The sequence below is a fragment of the Acartia tonsa genome, chromosome 4, assembly GCF_053477335.1.
Source record: "Acartia tonsa isolate MP-2025a chromosome 4, ASM5347733v1, whole genome shotgun sequence".
NCBI lineage: Eukaryota > Metazoa > Arthropoda > Copepoda > Calanoida > Acartiidae > Acartia > Acartia tonsa.
Window position 1 is genome coordinate 2955235 of NC_137263.1, and position 20702 is coordinate 2975936.

Below are 20702 nucleotides of genomic sequence, written 5' to 3' on the forward strand. Positions count from 1 at the left end.
TACTCTTCATACTTTGGCCGCTCCCAGCCGTTTTCAGCCGGTTTTAGCCGTTTAGCAGCTGGTACTAGAAATTTTAAAAATGGTTATTGCTATCATTTAATATGAATTAAACCAAAACTATGTTTTAAAAAGTTGATTCCTACGTAAATAATGATGAATTTGCCCTAAAAATAGGCCAAAAACGGCTAAACGGCTGAGCTGCAGCCGCCAGCCGTTACTTTTCCAACTTTTTGTTCGATTTAGGGAAAATAAACCTCCCAAGGATTACCCATGCAAAATTTCAGCTCGAAATTCGAATTCTAAGTGCCATTTGCTCACTGATTACGAGATGGTTGCATTAAAAACCCCCCCCTTGAGTATATTGTTAATTAAACAGGCAGGGTTGATGTTTCTCAGCTACTATATCCATTCTGGGGTGTCTCTAGAAACTTTGTTAAAAGATGCTCATAATATGTGTTATACCATAACGTAGGTTTATTTTGATTAGCATAGCTACTCTATATCTAGCGTCTGTCTGTGCTATTCCTCTGATATTATATCCATTCTGGGGTGACATTAGAAACTTTGTTAAAAGATGCTCATAATATGTGCTATACCACAACGTAGGATTATTTATAGGAGCATAGCTACTCTATAACTAGCGTCTGTCTGTGCTATTCCTCTGATATTATATCCATTCTGGGGTGACATTAGAAACTTTGTTAAAAGATGCTCATAATATGTGCTATACCATAACGTAGGTTTATTTATAGGAGCTGCATAGCTACTCTATAACTAGTCTTTGTCTGTTATATTCAATATCATATTCATTATTATATTGCCCTATAGAAACTTAGTAAAGATGCTCATAATATGTGCTACACCATTACGTAGGTTTATTTCTAGGTAGCGTAGCTACTCTATAACTAACGCATGTCTGTGGTATTCATGAGATATTATAGCCATTATGGGATCTCCAATTCAAAATCTATTAATTATTATCGGCTCCTAGCTGCCAAACACGACTGAACGTACATGTCATGCCAGCACACCGTTTGAATCTTTCATATGCTCTGCATTATTGAGTAGGTAATGACTTTCAGGTTATTTGTAGGCCTTCTTTTGACGGTTAATATTTTATGTGTACATAATCTGTACGTTTCACCTTTAAAGTTCATAGATTTTTTAAGATAATCGTTACCAGGTACATTTCACTGTGAACTGCCCTAGATCCTTATTTTTATTTTAATTAGAATTTTTCATATTAACATTTTCCAAGATCTTATGGACCTTTTTAATTTTTAGGATGGTCTCCCGCCGAATGTGCGAAGGCTTAGTGGATAGTTTCGGCGGGGAAATCTATTATGTGATCAAGCAGACTAATCAGAGCCCTGAGGAGATGTGTGGATTCATGTTTGGAGAGGCATGTAATAAACCATACAGCGAGAAGTAAGTCACTTAGTTTTATTCAGAGGAGTATATTCTGCACTAAATTATTTTTTTTCCTGCTACAAAAAATTTTTCTTAGTATTTTCGCAGCAAGGAAGTTTCAGAACACATTATTTTATTCATATTATCCCTCTCCCACATACTCTTATATTTTTTTCGTTTAAAGTTTGTACTATTTAATCAGAATATATTAAAAATTCCAATTTGGTACACCAACGTTGATAAACTTTGGATGCATATATCATTTATAATCCATAGTCGTCTCCCTTTCTCCCTGAGAAATTCTATTTCTCAATAAATATATGTCTTTCTCATTATCTGTTGTATCTCAAAATCATACTCTTACTTTTTGTGATTTTACTTATTGAATATTATTTCGTTTATAAATGACTTTCGAATGAATGATTGATTAGCAATATTTTTTTTTAATTGTTTTAAACTATGTTGTCATGGAGTAAGTTAAGACACTTTTGTATATGCACTAGGGCCAGCTTAAGCTCCAGATTCAAGTACATTCATGACCAGCAATAACATTATTTGTTTAGACATGACTGGGACATCCTGCTGCCGCCAATCGTGAAGCCGCCGATAGTCAGCAAGGAGCCAGGGGCCAACAACAAATCTGGCAAAAAATTGAAGATTCTTCATCTGTCTGACACTCATTGGGATCCATATTACAAGGTAATAGTATTTTTCATTTTTACTTTGAAACCAATTAATATCAACTGGATTAAAACCGAAAAAGCATGGATAGCTTTGTATTACAGACAATTTTCCACGAATTTTGTAATAAAAGTCTTAAAATCAATACCAGTTTTGTTAGCCCGGGCCTTTTGATTTACTTTTCTTCCATTCTTTCTATATCCTTTGTAGAAATGAATTCATTTTACTTGGATGTTACACCAGATTTTCATGTTCTCTATCAAAAGTAAAACTCGTAGCTGGCTAAAACCAATATACTAATATAACAATTTTCATGGATGATAGAACTTTTCCTTTTCAGGAGGGCTCGCTGGCCGAGTGTGATGAACCCATGTGTTGTCGGGAGACCAGCGGACCTGTCCTCTATCCGGAGGATAGGGCCGGCCATTGGGGCGATTATCGGTGAGTCTTAATTTTAATTCGAAGGTTTTCTATAACTAATTCTTTTTTTGTACGTGATGGATTTAGAATATACGTGGATGGGAAAATTGTCGTCAACTTTGGTTACTTACATGGACCTAACTTATTGGTCATTTCATTCATCCAGTAAGAGGGAAGGGGATGGGGTAAAGGGGGTGGATGAGGGGAATCGTTACTTCAGCTGGCTGCTAGTTTTACTTTATCAGAGTACATGATAATTTGGTGTAAGATCCATCAATTATAAATCCATTTGTACTGGGTAACTTGTAGGAACTATTTTATTATCGATAATAATCCCATCCATTGTCCCATCCCTTTAGATCCTTACTTTAGATTTTATATTGGCATATAGATAAAAGTTGTTCTTTTCAGTAAATGTGATACGCCGCTACGAACTATAGAGTCCATGTATCGCCATATAGCCATGAAGCATCCTGATGTAGATCTCATTTACTGGACCGGCGACCTTCCACCACATGATGTATGGAACCAGACTAGACAGGTATTATATATATTTACTGGACCGTTGACCTTCCACCACATGATGTATGGAACCAGACTAAGACAGGTATTATATATATTTACTGGACCGGCGACCTTCCACCACATGATGTTTGGAACCAGACCAGACAGGTATTATATATATTTACTGGACCGGCGACCTCCCACTACATGATGTATGGAACCAGACTAAGACAGGTATTATATATATTTACTGGACCGGCGACCTCCCACCACATGATGTATGGAACCAGACCAGACAGGTATTATATATATTTACTGGACCTGTTACCTCCCACCACATGATGTTTGGAACCAGACTAGACAGGTATTATATATATTTTTTTGCACTGTTTGTTTAATATATCATGTAGTAGCGACTTCGCCTTAGCCTCGGGCGTTATATAAATATTGATATTATCAAAAAATTCCTCTTGTTAAATTTACTTTGTCGTAAAAATTTTCGGATGGGGGGATACTGAGGGTGTCCACCACCTCAAGAAAAGCTTAAAACCACCAGAGAACCAGTAATTATATTCCTTGAAGAGTAAAGCCCAATAGGTTCAGCGGTTACCAATATCTTAATCTTTAGACGGACAGGCATCTTTCTAATTTGTATTATAGATAAGAATGAGATTCTTGTAAAGCAAGGGTACACTAAGAATATTTTTATATAAACTTCAAATTTCTCATATCAATATGTCATAGGTATGTAAATAGTTTTAAAATATTAGGTTGATAAAATATATTTTGTTTCTAGGCCAACCTTAAAGTATTATCCGGTACCGCCGACCAATTACGAGAATTCTTTCCGAAGATCAAAATTCTGCCGGCCCTGGGCAACCACGAGTCGGCGCCGGTCGACTCCTTTCCGCTGCCCTTTGTCCGCGGCGAGCATTCCATTGATTGGCTGTACAACGCGCTGGATACTGAGTGGCAAACTTGGATTGGCCAAGGGCCAGGTCCTTCAATTAGGTAAGTTTTTTTTATGATACAGATAAAAACGAAATTGGGATCTTAGGGGCAGAAAATATCTGAAAGCCATCCCAAGTTTTAAGCCTCAAAATTAAATAGCCTTAAACCATCCCTCTAAATCTTTCCGAAAGTAGATAACTTAATCGAATCAGTGGTTGGCTAATTATAAAGAAACAAAACAATAAAACTTTCTACTTTATATGTATAAGGTATTTTTAAAGATCTTAATAAACATCTTCATTAATTTGGTATGTTTTATTATAATAAATAATGGTGAGAAAAATGTTTGAGTAGATATGATGTATAACTGTCTGTTTGCTAGCTTTGTGTTTTGTTTGATATGTAAATCGAATATTTTGTATTAACTTATTAGATCTAAGCATCAAAACCGAAGCTTAATTGTAAATATTTTATAGGTATGGTGGCTATTATTCTGTGAACGTAGCTCCCAACCTGAGAGTTATCTCTCTCAACATGAACTACTGTATGAACAAGGAAGGTTTTTAACTAAAAAAATAATTTGATTTTATGATACCTAATTTTTAAGATATTAATAGTCTTTAATGTGCTTTTACATGGAGGAGGGTCTGTATAATACTTTAGTATTCAAAGATTTTTTAACCTTATCTTATTCATTGGATACTTTATTATATTTGATTGGTTTGTTCGATACCAGTAGTGCCCAATCTTTACAACGAATATATCACAAACCTAAGTGTGCAGTGCAGTTCTATTAATAAGGGTCACTATTACAAGTGCCTTTTTCTTCATGTTCATGGAAATATTCTTTTTTAAAGATGATTTTATTTTAAACCTTGATGATCCAGAACTTCTGGTTGTTGTTGAACTCCACGGACCCGGCGGAAGAGCTCAAGTGGTTGATGTACGAGCTACAGCTGGCAGAATTCAAGGGAGAAAAGGTTAGTTTAAGTTTTCTTTAGTTTTACCTGTAATCTTTGTCTGTCAGTTTTGAAAAAGTTTGAATTGAATTGATACAATTAGAGGAATAAATCAGATTTATCCCACAAATATTGTAATTTTATAAATGATTTGCGATTCAAATGTTACTAAGGGTTGAAATTAGCTGTTTTTTTTATGGGGGGGGGGGGGGAGATTGAATTACTAGAATATAGGAATACATAAAATTACCTACAAGAGCTGATGTTAGGGATTTTCTTCCTTTTTAATGATTCTGGTCTCTATTTTTTCTGCTTTTGTCCTATCCCTTCACTTCTTATGCAGTAACAAAGCAAAAGTTAGAAAAAAACTTGAATTATAAAGAAGTAGAATAAAAGAATTACCAAAATATATTTCCAGGTTCATTTGATTGGCCATATTCCTCCGGGACATATTGACTGTACTGCCGTCTGGAGCAGGTAATCTATTCCGTCTCTACTTAAATCTATGGCTGTATTACAGGGGTGTATATTTTCCCAAGAAGGTAGGGAACATTGGACCTAAAATTACACTGTTGGTACCCAAGCTGTATAACCATGTTATCTTATCGTTAGCAAAAAACTTTGTTTTGATTTTTGATTGGTTTGGGACTAGTAGTGTCCAAAACTGTCAAATGTCCAGTTTTGTTGCTTCCTTTATTCCAGGGACGAGGTATAGGACATCTGATTTCCAGGGAAGGATTAATTTTTTACCTCAGATACAATCCACTTTCAGTCATTAGATACAGTCTCAATCTGATGTAGATATTCTCTTCTCATCTTTACCAGGAAGCTTTACCATAGTCTTCTGCAATAGGCATTGAACAATTGGTAGAAAAAGAATACACTCAGGTAGTTGATATACGTTGGCTTAGCTGATTGGCTTGCCAGGACTTGATCAATAAACTGCAAAGAAAAATAACAAGATTAATTTTCTTGAAAGTTTATGCATTTGGTAGCAAGTTTAAAGATCATTCCATAAAAAAAATATTCTTTTAATTGCAAATTATAAATGTTTTAAATATATGAAAATATGGTGCTACAAAAAACACAATAAATTATGGTGCTACAAAATATAACCCGGAGTTTACTAGCAAATTTTATAAATTAAATACAAATATAATGACTTTTACCTAGTCAGGGATTGCAGATTTCTTAAATAGGAGCTTTTTCATCATCACACTTTGCAAGTTGAACTTTTAAATCTTAAAAGGAAATAAACTTGGTAAGTAAAAAAAACATTATTTTCTTTCTTTTTCAAAAATCTTTAAAATGATAAATTTTCATTCAATATTAAATAATCATTGTACCTTACTCAAAAACCACTATTGTTTTCGGGCTTTTGCAGGTATACAGATAGAACAAGATGATTCCAGATACAATCAGGTACAACTAAAAGATTTAAATATTCTTTATTAACTATAACTTTTAATTGTCTTTCTATTTTTTGAAATATCTTGAATCTTTTTTATATTGCATATTAACGGCAATTTTGATAATACATAAATTAACAAAAAATGTATAATAATCAAACAAACCTCAGAATTCCTTTAAATGTCCTCTAAGGGCTCAAATGTTACAGGTAACAGGAAAACTTCATTTTCTAAATACAATATAATCTTTTCAATTTTCTGTTTTTTATAAAGTAAACTTTTTAACAATGATTTTAAACAAATATTGAAATTGAGTTATGACCATTTTGGTCCTGCTTTAATGCTAAAATTACTTTTTCTTTTTAAATATTTACATAATATGAAATAAATACTTACAACTTCCGTGGCCTGGCTAAGCAGCTCCTCTTTGCTATCCACAGCGGGAGGATATATGCCGGCAAGTTCACGGAATCCAGGTAATGTCTTTAAAGTCTGAAATTAGTAGCCATTATTGTCTTTTCTAGCTAATTATGAATTTCAAACGATAAAAACATGTACTTTACTAATTCTGGATCCATCTTCTGGAGTTGTTTCAAAAGTTGGAGGTAGCAGGTAATTTTCTCCACACCTAAAACAGCATCAGTTGGACATTTGACACTGCCGGGCGGAAGAAAAATTACCTGCAACCTCACTCCGGGTTTAACTATTGGCAGAACTTGAGGGATAGTCTAGTGATGACACACCCTCTTGCTATGCATTTACAAACATAAATATTTTTATTTATTTGATAGTTTTGAAATTACTTTTTGTACTTCAAGACTTATTTAAAGTGTACAGCTAACGTAAAATGCAAGAAATGCAATAGTATTTTTATTAACAAAAATTGACGGGGCACAATGGCCCAAAACTGGATAAAACATTAAAATAAAAATGGTGTAAAATATTCCATAATATTAAGATAAAACTGGTTTTATAAAATTAGGATAAAACTGAATGAATGTTTTTCATAGAATAAAACTTCGGCAAATAAAAGTGTTTTTACATATAAAAATAACATAAAATTCACATGTTTATTAACGTTTATTTATCACCTTTGTACAAGTACATTAAATCTGCTCTCTTGGCTGCTTGGTTTAAGATCTCTGGAAGTGTCAGCTCGTCCTCAGTGACAATGATTGCAATGTTGCGGACAGGACGGCGGGTCTGGCGGGTGCCTGCCTCATTGGCATTCTTGTACTCAACCATAACTGAACGAATGACTCCATCCTTGCTGGTAAACACCTCAGAAATTATCCCAAGCTTAAAATTCTGATTTCCGACAAACTTCTCCCCCTCTGACTTGCAGAAAACAACGACATCTCCAACTTTAGGTTGCTGCGTCGTCTTGTCAAATCTAGCGGCTTTTGGGATGTAGTCAGCAATCTTCTCAGTAGTCCAAACCTTCCACCATGACTCATAGACTTGGTCTAATTGAGCCAATAGTTTTGTCGGTTTATCTACACACACAGGGGAATTTAAGCTTCTATTACTTGCTCTGCCAAACATTAATCTGCTGGGGGTGATCAAATCAATGTGATCAAGCTCGCTGGTTTTAGATCCAATACAAATAGGCAGATTATTTAACTCGTTACATACAAATGACAGAGCAGTTTCATAGGCCAAAATACTCAGTTTAACTCCACCAAATGTCAAGAAAAACAGCTTTTTAACTTCAGCAATAGATCTCTCAACAACACCTTGATAATTTGAACCACCTGTTGGTCCAACCTGATACTTGATTCCAACAGTATGCTTACCATTTAATGTTCTGGTCAACCTGGTCACATTTAACTCCATCCTGTTACACGCTGACTTTAACTGGCTACCTGGATCAATGTAGATCATGTCTGGAACACAGTGGTTGTGGCAGAATCTTGAAAAACACTGTAAGAAAGCCTCTGTTGAATAATCTTGCATAATGTGAGCGGCTAGGGCACCAGATCCAGGGTCACGGAAAATGGCCGCCCAAACTTTAACAGATGAACGGTGGTTATGCTCACATCTGGCAATAAATGGTCCGCAGAGATCCACTTGGGTGTTAAAAAAGGGTGGTGCTACAGTTATCCTATTTTCATGAACAGGACCCATTTTTACCTCCAACAGTCTGGCCTTTCTTTTTACACACAGCTGGCATCCTAGTCTGATTTCCTTTGCCAGATTTCTACCTCCAATAATGAAGGCAATATATCTGGATTCAAGGAGGGTGTGTTGAGTCCCTCTATGGTTGACAAGATTTTCATGGACATGTTTCATAATTGCATATGAAATTGGGCTGTACCTGTCCAATACAGGTCTGACAAATGTAAGTGGCCGTAGGTCTGGGAAAACATTTTCAGGATCCAAAATATTCTGTCCATCAAGAATCCTGCCAGTGTAGTAAATAATTCCGTCCCTTTCAACAGTGCCAGAAATGTCCTTTGACTTAGTGAACTTCTTTACTTCAGCAGTTCCAATACGGAAAAAGTAGTCTTCAGCAGCTTTAATTTCCACAGAACTCAAATGGTCCTTCATATTGACATTATTTGGCAGTTTTCCGCTTATATCCTTTGACTTGCTTAAGAGCCACAAACCAAATCTTTTTAAATAACAGCATCCTTGTATTGTCCTCCACCAGCCATAACGATTAGGGTCAATAACATACTTGCCATATTCATATCTAGCGGTCAACTCATCCTGCAGGCTAACATTAACAGAAATAGACTTAATTTCTTTTCCAACCTGTTCTTTATCTTCCTTAGTCAGTTGGATACTCTGAACCTTTTTAATTGGCCAGTCATCAGGACTCAGGTACATCCATTCCTTTCCTCTTTGCCAGGCAGATTCTGGACCAATGTCTTCAATTGTTACTCCTGGACGGGTTCCAGTATCGGCCACATTTAACGCAGTTTCAACATGATACCACTGGTCCCTGGAACTGAACCTCAGGATTTCAACAACAGCATTTCTTACACCAATGGACATTGGGCGGCTATCTTGATTTAGCCAGGAAAGTACAACAGAGCTGTCGCTAACAAAATATGTGTTATTAATCTTGCCTCTGTAGTTATTTATTATGACTTTGGATAATACAGCCCCCATGACGGCAGCCTTTAACTCAGCACGTGGGATGGTTGAACCTGTGATAATCTTGGATTTGCCAGCAATTAGTTTAACAGTAACCTCGCCATCCGTTGATATGTGTCTTGCATGGCCACAAGCAATAGCTATATCCTTACTTGCATCAACACTAATAATCAAATCAACACTATCTTTACCAGCAGCCGAACGGGGAAACTTTATCTTCGGCAGCTGTTGCATCAATTCCAAGTTCTTAACCCACTTGTCCAGGTACTTATCAGGTAAACCATCATCCCATCCTACTTGTAAGTCGATTATTTCTCTGTAGTCAAGCTTAAAGTTTCCAGTAACAGGGGAAACTAAACCCAAAGGATCAAAGCTGCGAGCAATGAGGGACAGAATAGTCCTTTTAGTGAAGTATCTACGAAGTGCTTCCTTAAGGTCTCCACTAACAGGGTCAGGTCTTTTTCCACGCTTGCACTTGCCAAAATACAAAGGCTTTTCTTCAAGAGACAGGACATCTTCCTCTGGTGCCCAGGTATAGCCAAGGATTGAAACATTTACACCATCTGAAGAGACTTTTTCATCAGGTTTTTGTCCAGACAAGACAAAACTTTTAACTTCCATATTGGCAAGGTCCAAGGTAAAATTGATACCATTAATAACTTCTACTCTATCCTCAATGGTATCCATAGCATCATTGGCATCATCCACATAACACTTTTCTATCAGCACCTCAGCTCCTAGTGTATATTCAGGATGATTTAGTTTACAATAATTGGCAACTTGTGTAATACCTTCAGTTGTTTGGTTGCCGGAACTAATTACACCATAAATAATGGTTAGCATACATCTTTCCTCCACTGGTTTACTCGGGTCAAGTTCATCAATCCAAAGATATTTATGCCATCTGTAACTCTTTGGGTCAAGTTTTATCTGATTGTATGCCATTTTAATATCGCAGCAGAAAGCATACACACCACTCCTGAAGTTCACCAAGAGATTAAGGATTTTTTCCAATCTGTTACTGCCCTTAGCCAGACAGTTATTAAGACTTTTGCCGGTGGTAGAGTTGCTGGATGCATCAAAGACTGTTCTTACGGGTGTGCTTAAACTGCCTTCCTTGTGAACAGTTCGCCAGGGCAGATAATAACAGCCTTTATTCTTTTCCATTTCAAGTTGTATTTCTGGCGGTAGTTCTGACACTCTACAGGAATAACCATTTTCAACCAACTTATTGTGTGACTTTAGAACCTCTTGCCTTTTTTCAGGATTTCCCTGTAATTGTTTCATTTGACTTTTTAGGATAGCCAAAGCAACATGATGATTTTCTCCTAGCTCAACATCAGGGTCACAAATGAATGGAAGTGTACCAACGACCTTTTTTTCCTCAGGTGCAAATTTGACAGATTGACTGATTATCTCATCCTCCCTCTCCTCTTTTAGGCTCTGATGCTCCAGTTGGTTGCCCTTCTTACAGGTAGGGCAGCCTCTGCAGTTAATACATCTATAGGGGGCTTCTGTTCCAACACCTTCCAGCTCAAAGTATCGTCTTTCCATCATTTTAGCATGATTTATTGAATGTTGCGTTTCTGTCAGTCCAGCCGTATCTTCAACAACATCCATATCTTTTGTTGGCATATCAACACTCCAGTCCAGAGATGACCACAATGCACGTTTATGGCTCTGATAGGCTCTTAATTCACAGGTTAAAAATGCTGCTGACCCCATAAAATTGGCAGCATGGGCAGCTAGTCTCCAGGCTTCATGGGGACCGCCAAGGATTCCACGGTGACCACCCATCCCGGCAAACTTGCTTTCATACAGACATAAACCACTGGGCAGAGTAGCAACCACAGTAGGGAACAAATAATTATATTTTGACCCAAGTAACAAGTCTACTTCAGAACCACCAACAGATTTAGGTACAGTTGGCAATTTGACAGTGTGTCCATAAGCTTTAACAATGTCATTATAGGCCTCAGTTAACTCCCAGACTGGGAACTGGGTGCTGACATGATCCATTTGTATACCACTGACGGTGGCTCTTTTGTCAGTCCCGGCCATTGGTAGCTCAAATTGCCGGTCACCATATTCTAAGTATATTGACTTTCCTCCAGCGACATTTAAAGTTGTAGGTCCAGGCCTAATCTCCCTAGTGTCCATCAGATTAACAGCTCTCGTGCTCAAACAGGCAGATCCGCAACCACTGTCATAAAAAAGTAGTATAGTTGGACCTCCTTTTGTTATCTCTAACTCTTGACACATAAATATACCAGGGTTTTCAACATCTGGGATAACATTTGCAGGTAGGTCTGTTGCCGTCACCTGACTTCCAATGTCAGGTAATGTTGTGTATGTGTCAACAAACAGAAGGTTATCGCCGGGAAGCCTGCTGCTATCAATAGAGGCCTTGAAGTTATCAAGCCTCTTTTTGTTGGTATTACGATGATAACTACAACACAAAATATGCCTTTGCCTTCTATGGTGGACTTTACCACAATTATCCAAATTGCAAAAGTGGTCTGTTCGACAGTCGTTGGCATGCCTGTCCCACCATGACTGCAGATCATTTAAATCAACATTACTGTCCATTCGAAGGCATCTATGGCAAACTTTTTTGGAGGTAGCCAACTTTGCCCTCTCCTTTATAGGCGTGTCCAAGAAATTTTTGCAAAAATACAGGTGGGTATGGATGCCGTCACATTCCCCACACATAACGTCGATTGGTGGATAGCCGTCGCCCGTCTGTTGGAGTTGTGGGGTTTTTTGTTTATCTTCCTTTCCATAACTTTTCTCCCGTGTCTTTTTGTCAGTTGGTTTGTTTCCGGCACCCACAGAGAGGACAGTTTCCTTCTCCTTTTTATTTTCTTTCCATTGCTTCTCCACCTTCTTAGTTTTATCTTCACCAGGCAGAGAAATTGCGGGCATGGACAATTGCCAACTAATGTCACTAACTTGTTCAGTAAGAAAAGTGATACATTCATCAAAACATTTGTGTTCATCCATGAGACCCATTCCAGATTTAAATTTTTGGTATCGCCGTCCCAACTCTATCTGGCGCTCGCGGTTTAACAGCTGTTGGACCAATGTGTGAATGTCACTTTTTGTATATAAATAGCTTGTGACGTCATTATTCTCGGCAAATTTCTCAACCTCTAGCAGCTTGGCTTGAACCTTATATAACCAGTCTGCTTGTTTTGTCCTCTCAGAATCTTTGTAAGGACATCTGCCGAAATGGAAAAACTCATCCTTGTATTTGTTAAAGATCATGGGAATGTTTCCATACCTTTCTGATAACTTGTCCCAACATTTTTCAATAGTTGTTTCTTGCAGACAAATGGCGGCAGGGAGTCCCTTTAAACATTTTTTCTTCAAAAATTCCAAACGGTCAGAGTTGGTAAGGTCAGGGATAGAACCAACGTAGATTATAAATTGTTGCTTGAAGGTGAAATAATCTAACCCCTTTTCTCCACTGAATTCCGGGACGGTCAGGGACTGGGCCTTATGTTTACTGGTGACACACTTTGTTTTTAGCCCAAAACTAAGTTCTGCTTCTTTTACATAGTCGCGTGTTTGCAAGTATTGTTTATCAAGACTATTTTTAGTTTCTTGAAGCATTGTAGCCGTTTCAACTTCATCCAGCTCCATGGCGTCAACAATTTGTGTGTCAAGCCTCTTAAATAACTCCAAAGTCTCTTTCTGTAACTCTTCAAAATCGTACAGCATCTCCATCAAGTGTGCGTCCGATTCAGGGATCCTGTTTGTAATGGCATAGAGTAGCTCCTCCACATTTCCAGCACGCGGGACGTCTGTGGTTTTGGTGGCCTCAAGTCTCATTAATTTAACTTGCCGTGTAGCATCATTCATTTTGTTTGGATTGACAGGATAAACCCTAATCCCTGTTGGCATATTTCCAGGGGCGGCGGCTGCCGGTGCAATAGCTGGCGGCGGCGCGGCTGCGGCCTCACGTTCAGTTATACTTCTTTCATAAAGGTGGTCGCAAAGTTTAGTGACCAACGTCCGTATATCATTTAACAGCGTTGTCGCGGAACCGGCCTTCTCAACAAGGTTTCTATCCTCGGGCGGGTTGGTTTCAAAATGAGCTCGGACGTCACTAAGCAGACTTGCTGATAAATTTAAATCTTCTACAGCACGGTCCAGGACGGTGGTTTTATACTTGAAAGAATCATTTCCTTTCTCTTGATGGTTTTCAAAAAGGATTTGGGCTTTACAGAGGGACGCAAGTGCCTGTTTTACTTCCCCTTCATAAACCATATTGGGGGTTTTTACACGGACGGTGTGGCTAATTTCAAATTGTCTAATATCTGAGCTAAGTATTGTTTCTTCAACACTATTATCCCATTGTAGGGTGTCCCCACTGCTTTCACTAACGTCAGAACGCGTGGGGGTGCTGGCCGCAGAAAGGGGGCCCGAAGGTGAACTGGCGGCAGACAGAGAACCAATAGGAGCTCTGGCGGCAACAATGGGACGCGACGTTGAATTGGCGGCAGACAGAGGACCAATAGGAGCTCTGGCGGCAGAAAGGGGACGCAACGTAGGATTGGCGGCAGACAAGGGGCCAATAGGAACGTTGGCGGCAGGTGGGGGGCCAGTGGGAGAACGGGCTAAACTTCTCCTTGATGTAAAGGGGGACGTCGGCAAGTCAGACTCAAAATTAGCGCGCGTTGAAACTGGCGGCCTTGGTGTAGTGTTGTTTACGGGATGGGCTCTGTCTCGGCGCAATGGGGGCAAGTTATCCAGCCCAGGGTCTGTGAGTCCAGAGCTTCTCAGGTTCATGGAATTGTCTACTTAATCATGCGGACTTATGGAAAATTAGAGTTATGCCGCTTAAGATCCTTAAAACTGCCGATGTCTCAATCTCAAGTTAGGGCCCACAAGGTTTAACGTCTGCGTTTTGCCCGACGGGCGGTAGCCATATATCGGGCTACCGCATGAGACTAGTGGGTTGGCGCTTTTACGGCCGTTTTTATTGAGCAAGAAAAAGTTCAACTATAAAACAATATATATAATATATAATAATGCAAATTAGTGTGATGTGCTAGCAACCCCGCGAGGGACGGCTAGTTCGGCTTTAGCTTCGCAGCTGCAGCCAGGTGGGGCTCCCAGGCAGGTCCACCTTCAGTCCTCCAGGTTAAAACGTGGCTGTTAGACTCTTCAAGCTATAATTGACCGAGCTTGGAACCATAGTTTATTGATTGTCAAATGTCCAGTTTTGTTGCTTCCTTTATTCCAGGGACGAGGTATAGGACATCTGATTTCCAGGGAAGGATTAATTTTTTACCTCAGATACAATCCACTTTCAGTCATTAGATACAGTCTCAATCTGATGTAGATATTCTCTTCTCATCTTTACCAGGAAGCTTTACCATAGTCTTCTGCAATAGGCATTGAACAATTGGTAGAAAAAGAATACACTCAGGTAGTTGATATACGTTGGCTTAGCTGATTGGCTTGCCAGGACTTGATCAATAAACTGCAAAGAAAAATAACAAGATTAATTTTCTTGAAAGTTTATGCATTTGGTAGCAAGTTTAAAGATCATTCCATAAAAAAAATATTCTTTTAATTGCAAATTATAAATGTTTTAAATATATGAAAATATGGTGCTACAAAAAACACAATAAATTATGGTGCTACAAAATATAACCCGGAGTTTACTAGCAAATTTTATAAATTAAATACAAATATAATGACTTTTACCTAGTCAGGGATTGCAGATTTCTTAAATAGGAGCTTTTTCATCATCACACTTTGCAAGTTGAACTTTTAAATCTTAAAAGGAAATAAACTTGGTAAGTAAAAAAAACATTATTTTCTTTCTTTTTCAAAAATCTTTAAAATGATAAATTTTCATTCAATATTAAATAATCATTGTACCTTACTCAAAAACCACTATTGTTTTCGGGCTTTTGCAGGTATACAGATAGAACAAGATGATTCCAGATACAATCAGGTACAACTAAAAGATTTAAATATTCTTTATTAACTATAACTTTTAATTGTCTTTCTATTTTTTGAAATATCTTGAATCTTTTTTATATTGCATATTAACGGCAATTTTGATAATACATAAATTAACAAAAAATGTATAATAATCAAACAAACCTCAGAATTCCTTTAAATGTCCTCTAAGGGCTCAAATGTTACAGGTAACAGGAAAACTTCATTTTCTAAATACAATATAATCTTTTCAATTTTCTGTTTTTTATAAAGTAAACTTTTTAACAATGATTTTAAACAAATATTGAAATTGAGTTATGACCATTTTGGTCCTGCTTTAATGCTAAAATTACTTTTTCTTTTTAAATATTTACATAATATGAAATAAATACTTACAACTTCCGTGGCCTGGCTAAGCAGCTCCTCTTTGCTATCCACAGCGGGAGGATATATGCCGGCAAGTTCACGGAATCCAGGTAATGTCTTTAAAGTCTGAAATTAGTAGCCATTATTGTCTTTTCTAGCTAATTATGAATTTCAAACGATAAAAACATGTACTTTACTAATTCTGGATCCATCTTCTGGAGTTGTTTCAAAAGTTGGAGGTAGCAGGTAATTTTCTCCACACCTAAAACAGCATCAGTTGGACATTTGACAAAAACTTACCACCAATAATTTTGATCTTCAGCAGTGGTTTACTTTCATTGGAGATTATGTCATTTTATCATTAATTGTCTTATCCCTGAAGGATTTAATACAGTTCGTAGAACCTCCCATTAAGAAATTTTTTTTTTCAAAATTAGAAGAAAATTAATTTTGTTTCTATTTGGAACTTTTTCATTTAGGAATTTTAACCGTATAATCAACCGTTACGAGGACACAGTTACCGCCCAATTCTACGGCCACACACACATGAACGAGTTCCAGCTGTTCTACGAGCGCAGCTCCGAGCTGGACGCGGCCATGACCGGTAGTCGCAAGCGACCCACCAACATTGCTTTTATAGGCACACATCTTCTTAACTAAATTAAATATTACTTTCATAAAAATAGCAGTTTCAATAAGAGTTTCAATTTCAATTTGGCATGGCTTGTAAAAAAAAAAAAAACGGCGGTCTCTCCCGCCAAGAACCGCCAAACTCTTGCTTTTTCTCGTCAATTTAAGCAATTTTGAATCATTTAAGCAATTTTGAATCATTTAAGATAAATTCTTTTTCAAACAAAAATTCTCCTACATTTTCACGTAACACTTAAAATTAAAAATTTAAAATTATAAATACTTCTAAAGTTGCAAGTTAAAAGATTTTTACCTATACCTAATCACCTACCTGTATTTTATCAGCGTCAAAGCTGAGTATGACTGTGTACTTTGTGTAGGTCCGTCTGTGACGCCGTACTACGGTCTGAACCCGTCCTACAAGATCTACTACGTAGGGGCGGAGGATGGCCTCGTGGAGGATCATGAGACCTGGTACATGGACCTTGCGGAGGCTAATCTTCATCCAGGTAAACCCGATTGGAGAGATTGATAGGACCTTGAAATAAAAAGATGGATATGTTATTACTTGGATCTTACACCAGATATTCATGATCTCTAATAAAGTGAACTTGTAGTGGGATAAAATAACGACCCCAGCCCCTTCTGTCCTACTGGATGAACGAATTGTCCAATAAACTAGTTTCATATTAGCAACCTTTTTCCTCTTTCATAATATCCACGTATATTCTACATCTATTACTATAAAATAAATGATTCTTCCACCAAGATTTATAAACTTGTTCTGCCATTGCATTGGCGGGTATGCAAGGGACATTGGACTGTAAATTTCACTGGTACCTAAAATTTTACAACAACGTTATCTCTTTCATTTGCTCAACAACTTTGAGAACTTTAATTAGATTTTGATTATTTGGTTCATTAAGTTGAGTGTCCACATGTTTCAACCAATAATTGTAATCTGCAGAAGGGGTAATTTTGTGTAGCATCATTTGGGATGTAAATCAATTTATCGGTCATTGTCTTATCCCTATAGATCCCTGGAGAGAATGGTCGAGACATTGTACAATGATTCTTCCTCCGATTCAGGGATAAGGGATAGGAAACCTGGCCATAAATTAGGTCTCAGCCTGGTGTTGAAAGGGATCATGCAACTTTTACCATTTGCCTAATTTAATGACCTTACTGGCGGACGGCTCATATTGGCTACCGCTCTAAACCAATAGTGTTCTGTGATTTGGGCTTGTTTTGTATCAACCAATCACCAATTGGCGGCGCCAATTGGTGATTGGTTGATACAAAACAAGCCCAAATCACAGATGGCGGAAATTTTACAAGCAGACAATTCTAGAAAAAATAATGATTTCGTCTGCTACGAAAAAATAAATACAAATGGTGTTAGATCACATTAGTTTAATTATTAAATCTGCTTAGAGTTAAACACTAAAAAGGGCCATATAGAAAAAACAAAAATAACGGGATTATTTTTTTGGAAAGAAGGTAGCTACGAATTTTCATTTGGTAGTTTATAAATTAGATGTTGTATTTTGAATTTTAAAAATTTAGTACGGAACTGATACACCACCTTAACCCTAATTTGTACAATACAACACAGTACAGATATATCATTACATTATAGAATCCAAAGAACTTGATAGAATGTTACCCAAGTGCATATTTATTTATTTATTTTGAATTTTAATTAGCAATGAAATTTTCAAATAAAATTTTTACTCATTAATAAAAATGCAAATAATACAAACTAAAATCTGTCTGAGGGAAACCCAACGATAGCTTTCTGACAGTTCAAATTACCAAAGTAAAAGATAAAAAAATTTTGGGAGAGAAAAAACTTCATTTTAACAAAAGCCATTAATATATAGGTTTATAAAAAGTTATGTTTTTTACTTTAAACTAGCTACCTGAATTTGATTCTATACTTTATCTACACACACACACACAGCTTTTTCATTAGCATTTTATACGCACCACTGCGCTATCCCAAAACTGGTTTATTAGGCTAGAAATAGGCCTAGGCTTGAAATAGGCCTGAAATAATATTTTCCTACATTTCCCATCCCTTATCCCTGCTCCGATTGATAAAATTGTTATGCCATTGGCAGTTAGGGATGTGACTTGGGACTGTAAATTTCACAGGTACCCAAAGTTTTATACAACCACATTATCTCATTCGTTTGTACAAAAGTTTGGGTACTTTTCTTTAATTTTGTATTGTTTTTAGACAAAGAACCATTCTGGAGGAGGTTATTTAGCGCGAGGAAAGACTTGAACTTGACATCCCTGAGCCCGGACAACCTGCACAACTACATTGAGAGGATTGATAATGATGAGGAGGCCTTCATACACTACTACTATCTATACCATGGAGCTAGGCAGGAGTTCTTCAGTTGTTTTTATCAGGGTGGGAGGGGACATTTCGGCTGTTTATTTCACTAGTCTCCAAAGTTTTAGAAACACGTTCTTTTATTTGTTGGTTTAACAACTTTTGGGAATTTTGTTGAATTTTCATTGGTTGGTTCATTAAGTTGAGTGTCTGAACGTTTCAACCACTAATTATCTACAGAAGGGGTAATTTTATTTATTATTATTGGGGATGAGAGGGGGCAATGAACTTTGATGATTCTGGTAACTAAAGTTTTAGAAAAACGTTCTTTTATTCGTTGGTTTAATAACTGTGTTTTTTAAAATTAAATCTTGATGTTTGATTCAAACTAATTGTTTATCATGATTGGGGTTTTATAGCAAGTTATCGAACCGTGTCTTATCCCTCAAGATCCCCGGGCTTTATCTACATTTTCACAGGGATTTTCCTCCTCCTTTTCATTTCCTCCCCAGATTTATTTATGAAAATTATTGGAAAATATACACCCGTCTAATTTTAACTATAAAACGTCCTGATAAATTGTAGTACTGAGAGGCCGCACTGTGACCTGATCTGCAAGCGGCGGATCGTGTGCAACCTGCAGAGCAGCCAGTCACACATGAGCAAGGAGTTCTGCAACAAGTTTGTCAAGACATGGAGCTACTACAACCCTATCTCCTGGTTCAGATATTGGTTCTACTAAGCTGAGCCACGTAGCACAATAGTGTTCTTGTTTCTGACATACTTTGATAAATTGCTGATAAAAGCTTTTTGAAATTGTACATTATAAGAAGGGATTATTTTATGAATTTGTTATTTTAAAGAACCATTTTTTTATAAATTACTTCCAGAAAAACTCTTAATTAAAATATCCCTTCAAAATTCTTTGAAATTGATGAAACTCAAAACAACTTGTGATATTTTACCAATCAATCTCACGTACCTAAATTATTTATATATTATATTATATTTTATTATTTGTAACTTAATGCTGAAATTGAAGTACCTGAACAAAATATTTTGACTTTTATTTTGTACAAAAAAATCTTCCAAATTAATGTACTTGAATGCCGCGTTTTGCGCAATTCAATTTTGTTTATTTTTAAGACAGACACTCATAACTTATGTATTTCTTAAATTGCTACTAGTCTTAAATATTTATCTAACATGACATCTTAATATTTCAGACCCGGCCACAAAACCCGAATAAAAAATGGTTTTCTCTCGCCTCATCTCTCAGTCCCGTGGCTTTGCTACCAGCGCCCTGAGAAGGGGTGGTGACCACGGCTGCCCTCCCCCCGGAGACAACCTCCCATTTTCCATCAACAACAGGTTGGTAGTTTCTAACAAAAAGGGTTATTTTGTTCAATTTCATTGGGTTATTGATCATCAATTTATCGTTAATGTTCTTATCCCTTAGTCCCAGAAACTATTTGAAAACTATTTAAATAGTTATAAACCTTCCCTGGACCTATAAGAAGCTCCACTGTAAAGGAGACCTATTTTAGTTCAGTGGTTAATGAGATCTTAAGCTTCAGACAAAAAAAAACCTTACTACTTTACAAAATAGAATACTATGGTTATATAATGTTTTATTTCAGGTACAAGCTGACCGTCTACTTTATCCTGTTCTTCGGAAGCGGCCTGACCGTCCCCTTCTACGCCATCCGTCACCAGCTCCTGAAGAAGTAAACATTCAACCATTTAGTTTCCTCCAACCAATCAATGTATTTTATCCCTCAATATATAGTCTAATGTAGAACATTAATGTTTCTAAAAAATAAAATAAGACTTAATTATGGAATCTTGTGTGTGTTTTTATTTTAGTTCTTTAATAATATTTAATTATGTTTAAATGTAAAGAAGAGAATTTTAAACATCATAAAAACCACAAAATATAAACAGCTTTTATTATCTTTTTAATATTTA

At 36.9% G+C, this 20702-nt stretch overlaps 2 protein-coding genes and 1 long non-coding RNA gene across 3 annotated transcripts in view; all 3 read left to right on the forward strand.

Moving 5' to 3' along the window:
• Positions 1–19961, forward strand: part of LOC145315684 (sphingomyelin phosphodiesterase-like) — a 25975-nt gene extending 6014 nt beyond the window's left edge. The window contains exons 5-17 of the mRNA XM_080155703.1: positions 375–468; positions 1285–1428; positions 1974–2109; positions 2432–2532; positions 2923–3052; positions 3812–4026; positions 4443–4519; positions 4852–4946; positions 5344–5402; positions 16240–16400; positions 16771–16899; positions 18633–18783; positions 19320–19961. Coding sequence (XP_080011829.1) covers positions 375–468; positions 1285–1428; positions 1974–2109; positions 2432–2532; positions 2923–3052; positions 3812–4026; positions 4443–4519; positions 4852–4946; positions 5344–5402; positions 16240–16400; positions 16771–16899; positions 18633–18783; positions 19320–19476 — 1649 coding nt within the window. The 3' untranslated portion in view covers positions 19477–19961. The remainder of the gene's footprint in view (positions 1–374; positions 469–1284; positions 1429–1973; positions 2110–2431; positions 2533–2922; positions 3053–3811; positions 4027–4442; positions 4520–4851; positions 4947–5343; positions 5403–16239; positions 16401–16770; positions 16900–18632; positions 18784–19319) is intronic.
• Positions 14740–16059, forward strand: LOC145315687 (uncharacterized). Its single transcript, XR_013878116.1, has 2 exons — positions 14740–15246; positions 15370–16059. It is a non-coding gene; the product is annotated as an uncharacterized LOC145315687 (long non-coding RNA).
• A 2-nt stretch (positions 19962–19963) lies between the features above and the next one.
• On the forward strand, positions 19964–20577 carry LOC145315686 (cytochrome c oxidase subunit 7C, mitochondrial-like). Its single transcript, XM_080155706.1, has 2 exons — positions 19964–20105; positions 20375–20577. Exons 1-2 carry the CDS (start codon positions 19987–19989, stop codon positions 20463–20465), a joined length of 210 nt encoding a protein of 69 aa, XP_080011832.1. The 5' UTR covers positions 19964–19986; the 3' UTR covers positions 20466–20577.
• Positions 20578–20702: the final 125 nt, after the last annotated feature.